General features: G+C 39.6%; 1 protein-coding gene across 2 annotated transcripts; it reads left to right on the forward strand.

The window, feature by feature from the left end:
- The first annotated feature begins 1,971 nt into the window (after positions 1–1,971).
- Positions 1,972–3,720, forward strand: LOC126409236 (uncharacterized). Of its 2 annotated transcripts, none has more exons than XR_007572089.1 (2): positions 1,972–2,366; positions 3,392–3,720. XR_007572089.1 is itself a non-coding variant. In XM_050075270.1 (2 exons), exons 1-2 carry the CDS (start codon positions 2,095–2,097, stop codon positions 3,587–3,589), a joined length of 465 nt encoding a protein of 154 aa, XP_049931227.1. In that variant the 5' UTR covers positions 1,972–2,094; the 3' UTR covers positions 3,590–3,720. The 2 variants fall into 2 exon arrangements, 1 of the variants encoding a protein (XP_049931227.1); XM_050075270.1 differs by having other exon boundaries at positions 3,397–3,720.
- Positions 3,721–6,173: the final 2,453 nt, after the last annotated feature.

The following is a 6,173-nucleotide window of genomic DNA, read 5'->3' on the forward strand; positions in this document are numbered from 1 at the left end:
CCATTAAAGAAGCCTTATCAGATGCAAGTTGGACAGCTGCAATGAAGGAGGAAATAGATGCTCTCAAACAAACAAGAATGTGGGATTTGGTTCCCAAAGAACAATCTATGCATATTATTGGCTGCAACTGGGTGTTTAAAAGTAAAGTAAAGGCAGATGGAAGCTTAGAACGATTGAAAGCAAGAGTCGTGGCTAAAGGAGCCAATTATTAAACCTACAACAATGAGAATTATCTTCGCTATTGCTCTCTCTAGAGGATGGAAGATACATAAAATTGACATAAAAAATGCACTCCTCCATGGCGAGTAGGAAGAACCTGTGTATATGGATCAACCACCAAGATTCAAGGACCCAAATAAGTCCAATCATGTCTGTAAGTTAAACAAAGCCTTATATGGACTGTGTCAATCTGCTAGGATATGGTTTAATAAAAGCAGTGATTTCCTATTGAACAATGGATTCTTCTGTAGTCCAGCAGATTCCTCTTTGTTCATACGCAAAGGAGACCATGGAGTTATATGGTTGCTCTTGTATGTCGATGACATACTCATAACCGGTGATGGGCCTTACACATTGAAGAAATTTATTTCAGACATCAGTCATACCTTTGCTATGAAAAATTTAGGAAGCGCTCATTATTTCCTTGGTATACAGGTACAACATAATGAAACAAGCATATTTCTCAACCAGACAAGATATGCCAAGGAGATCCTCCAGCGAGCTAACATGCTAGATTGCAAGCCTAGCAACACTCCCATGGTAGAATCTCCCTACTATAATCAACTCACATCAAATTTTCAGGATGCTACTCTTTGCAAGAGCTTGGTTGGTAGCTTACAATACTTAACATTCAAACGTCCGGATTTGGATTACACCGTTAATTTTGTGTCTCGATATATGCAGTCACCATCGCAATTTCATTTCCATCTAGTAAAGAAAATCCTCAGGTATGTGAAGGCCATTATCAATCATGGTTCAAGAATAAAACCTACAGAGTCTATGCTTCTATAGGGGTACTCGGATCATGATTGGGCAGGATGTCCAATCACTCAGCGTTCAACAACAGGCTATAGCATATACCTCGGGCCTTATTTCATCTCTTGGTTTGCTAAAAAACAGCCCACTGTCGCACGATCAAGTTCAGAAGCAAAATACCATGCGCTAGTTACTGCTGCAGCTGAAATGACTTGGATCAACTACATTCTGAGAGATATTGGAGTTAGTGTACACAATACACACATTTTATTTTGTCATAATCTATCAGCCTTACACATGACCATCAATCTGGTACAACATAGTCGGTCCAAACATATTGAATTGGACTATCATTATGTTCGAGAAAGAGTGGTTGTCAAGCTCCTTGAAACCCAACATGTTCCTTCAACAAATCAGACCGCTAATATCTTCACGAAGCCATTGGGAAGAGCACGATTCCTTTATTTGAGAAACAAACTTGACCTGGACCACAACACCAATCCCGTTTGAAGGGGATATTAATAGAGTAGATGTTTCTTGACCTCCCACTATGTTGATCGTGTGAGAAGTGGCACTATTCTGATCGTGTGAGAAGTGGTGGTTGGCTGGCTGATCGTGTGAGAAAGAAGTGCTGATGTGTTGATCGTGTGAGAAAGAAGAACCACCCACTATGCGTGTGAGAAAGAAGCGCTGGCTGAACCACCCACTATGTTGATCCACTATGCTGAGCGTGTGAGGAAGACGTTTCTAGAAAGTGCTGATTGTGCAGACGTGAGAAAAGAAGTGTTGATCCTTTCTAGAAAGTGCGGATTGTGCAGACGTGAGAAAAGAAGTGTTGATCAGTTCAAGAACCACAAGTTATGTGAGAAAGAGGTGCTGATCATGCAGAGTTAGTTTTTCTCCTTTTATCATGTAATGAGTAACTGAAAAATCCTTGCTTGGTGTATAAAAAGCGACCTGAGCACATAACGATCGTTGAAGTGAAAAACGAGAAAATTTCTTCCAATCGTCCTTTTTCTTTATGGTATGAGAGCCTCACGCCTCTTCTCTCTTTGCATCATTGATTGAGGAGTAGAGAGGCACCATCGACCTAGAGCCACGTAAAGGAAGGTCTCACCCATGGCTTCTCCCCTTGCTCCCATCGCATCAAATCAAAAGTTTCCTTGCCCATCCACATTGAATGTGGCCAACTTCATTTCCGTAAAGCTTTCTCAAACAAACTTCCTTTTATGGAAAACACAAGTGTTTTGCCTTATTGAAAGTCAAGACTTGCAAGGATTCATCAACGGAGAAGTCACTGCACCAGATCAATTCATCATCACTGGTAGCAAGCAAAAAACCAATCCTACAATGGAAGATGTCAGATCGACTCCTACGTGGATGGATCACAGGTACGCTCTCAGAGGATGTTCTAGGCTTGGTCATTGGATTGGAAATAACATAACAAGTGTGGAAAACACTTGAAGAAGCTTACGCACTGGATTCCCAAGAAAGGGAATGTTGCTTACTGCAAAAGTTACAGACGCTTAAGAACAAAAATATAAATATGACAGATTACTTCTGAATCTTCAAAAGCACGTGCGATGAACTTCAGGCGATTGGAAAACCGGAGAATGATCGCACCAAGGTTTTCCTTATTTTGAATGGATTGGGACCAAAATATGAGTCTTTCATCACATCCATGTTGAAGCCCCCAATTCCATCTTATAAGGAGGTCGTCCCACTGCTCCAAAGTCACAAAACAATGAAGCAACTCAACGGGCATAAAGAAAATGCTTAGCATCAATCTGTTTTCTACCCTCAAAGATCAGGATTCAATAACAATCGTAGAGGAAGAGGAAAACCAACATTCTCTTCTCATGGAATGGGGTTCTACCTGTACAACCGAGGACAGCAAGAGAAACTCGCCAACCTGAACTAGGCATCATCAAACTAAATAGGTGCTCAAAAAAAATCTTCGGACAACAAAGGCAAAGCTACAACAAACAAGGAAAAATGTATTACTTGTCAGATCTGTTCTAAACCCTATCACTCTACACTCAGATGTTGGTTCAGGTATAACGATGCCTATAAGGCAGAAAATGCTACTGAGGCATTGGCAAAAGTAACTATGGCCAATAACCAAGATCAGGCTTGGTTTCGAGACTCGGGAGCGACATCGCACGTTACCTCTAACCCAAGTATGCTTGACAACTTATCTAGATACAAATGAAAAGATAGCATACTCGTTGGTGATGGAAATGCTCTTAAGATAACTCATGTTGGCGATACTAAAATTAGTTCAAAGAATGATGAATTAGAGTTAAGAAATGTGTTAGTTGTTCCTGAAATAAAGAGGAATTTGGTTTCAGTAAGCTAGTTGACAAAGGATTTACCAGTTGATTTTTGTTTTTCACATGATCGCTTCCAAATCAAGAACAGGGAATCAGGGCGAGTGATTGCTGAAGGCCAACGGCTGGATGATCTTTATGTTTTTGTGGCAGAAACAAAAGAGGCATGCTTCTCCAATCGTCAAAAGGTGGTTAGTCTTGAAATATGGCATAGAAGATTAGTTCATGTTAATTTTGGAATTTTAAAGTTCTTGAATAGACAAAACCAGATCTATTATCTATAGCTCACATGTTACAGAAAGAAATATATGCGTTGGTTGTGCTATGCCAAAATCTTCTCGTCTACCTTTCTTCTCTGTTGACAATAGGGATTCATAACCTTTTGACATGTTACATTGTGATTTATGGGGGCCTTCACCAGTAAATTCAATTCAAGGCATGAGATATTATGCAATATTTGTCGAGGACTAAACAAAATTCTGCTGGCTTTTCCCTTTAAAAGAAAAATCAGATTTTGTGCATTGTTTTGAAAGATTCATTACATATGTAAAGAATCAATTTAGTAAAATGATCAAAACGTTTCACTCAGATGGTGGAACGGAATTTGATAATTTCATGATGAAGAAAATTTTTCAAGACAATGGAATTCAACATATGATGTCTTGTCCATACACACCACAACAAAATGGACAGACAGAGAGAAAACACAGGTCGTTACAGAACTTGGGTTAGCTATGATGTTCCATGCTAGTTTGCTGCCCAAATATTGGGTGGAGGCATTCAATACTGCAGTTTGGGTTCATAATAGAGTTCCTTCACCTAGGTTGAATATGACCTCTCCATATGAAAATTTACTAAAAACTAAGTCTGACTAAAGTTATATGAGAACTTTTGGATGTTTATGTTTTCCATATCTAAGAGATTACGTCCAACATAAACTCAATCCAAGATCCTTGCCAAGTGTTTTCTTGGGCTATACTGCAATGCATAAGGGTTACAGGTGCCTACATGTAAAAATGGGGCATGTATACATTTCTAGGCATTGTATTTTTTTATGAGAGTAAATTTCCTTTTAAAAGTATAGATGATGCCAGAACTCCAATTTCTGAAGTTGAATATGAAGCATGGTTTCCTACTGATGAAGAGGCAAGTAAAAGCCCACTTAATGGAGAACAAAAACAAGACATCCACCATGACAGAACAGCAAGTGATCTCACAAAAATGCATGGCATTGAGGACGTAAGTCAAGCTACTCATAGTCAAGAACCCACTTGTTCGCAAGATGGCAGCTCAGACAATGGTGACCAGAGAGAAGAGCATGACGACATGGAAGAAATTATTACATCCTCCAATGAACAACTTGAAACCGACCAAACAGAGGTAATTTCAGCACCCGTTCCTATAAGGCAAATGACAACTCGTTCTATGCATGGAATAGTGAAACCGAACCCTCGGTATTCGCTCACTTGTGAGAAACTGCCTAAGGAACCAAGTTCCATTAAAGAAGCCTTATCAGATGCAAGTTGGACAGCTGCAATGAAGGAGGAAATAGATGCTCTCAAACAAACAAGAACGTGGGATTTGGTTCCCAAAGAACAATCTATGCATATTATTGGCTGTCAATAGGTGTTTAAACTCAAAGTAAAGGCAAATGGAAGCTTAGAGCGATTGAAAGCAAGAGTCGTGGCTAAAGGATACAACCAACTTCCAGGTATAGATTTCGTGGAAACATTTTCGCCAGTTATTAAACCTACAACAATCAGAATTATCTTCACTATTGCTCTCTCTAGAGGATGGAAGATACATCAAATTGACATAAAAAAATGCATTCCTCCTTGGCGAATTGGAAGAACCTATATATATGGATCAACCACCACGATTCAAGGACCCGGACAAGCCCAATCATGTCTGTAAGTTAAACAAAGCCATATATGGATTGTGTCAATCTGCTAGGATGTGGTTTAATAAATTCAGTGATTTCCTATTGAACTTTGGATTCTTCTGTAGTCCAGCAGATTCCTCTTTGTTCATACGCAAAGGAGACCATGGAGTTATATGGTTGCTCTTGTATGTCGATGACATACTCATAACCAGTGACAAGCCTAACACATTGAAGAAATTTATTTCAGACATCAGCCATACCTTTGCTATGAAAGATTTAGGAAGCGTCCATTATTTCCTAGGTATACAGGTACAACATAATTAAATAGGCATATTTCTCAACCTGACAAGATATGCCAAGGTGATCCCCTAGCGAGCTAACATGCTAGATTGCAAGCCTAGCAACACTCCCATGGTAGAATCTCCCTACTATAATCAACCCACATCAAATTTTCAGGATGCTACTCTTTTCAAGAGCTTGGTTGGTAGCATACAATACTTAACATTCACACGTCCGGATTTGGTTTATAGCATTAATTTTGTGCCTCAGTATATGCAGTCACCATCGCAATTTCATTTCCATCTGGTCAAGAAAACCCTCAGGTATGTGAAGGCCATTATCAATCATGGTTTAATAATAAAACCTACAGAGTCTATGCTTCTGTAGGGTTACTCGGATCCTGATTGGGCAGGATGCCCAATCATTCGGCATTCAACAACAGGCTATAGCATATACCTCTGGCCTAATTGCATCTCTTGGTCTGCTAAAAAGCAGCCCACCATCGCACGATCAAGTTTAGAGGCAGAATACCGTGCGCTAGCTGCTGCTGCAGCTGAAATGACTTGGATCAGCTACATCTGAGAGATATTGGAGTTAGTATACACAAAACACCCATTTTATTTTGTCATAATCTATCAGCCTTATACATGACCATCAATCCGGTACAACATAGTCGGGCCAAACATATTGAATTGGAGTATCATTAT

Source organism: Nymphaea colorata, chromosome 14 (assembly GCF_008831285.2).
Source record: "Nymphaea colorata isolate Beijing-Zhang1983 chromosome 14, ASM883128v2, whole genome shotgun sequence".
Taxonomy (NCBI): domain Eukaryota; kingdom Viridiplantae; phylum Streptophyta; class Magnoliopsida; order Nymphaeales; family Nymphaeaceae; genus Nymphaea; species Nymphaea colorata.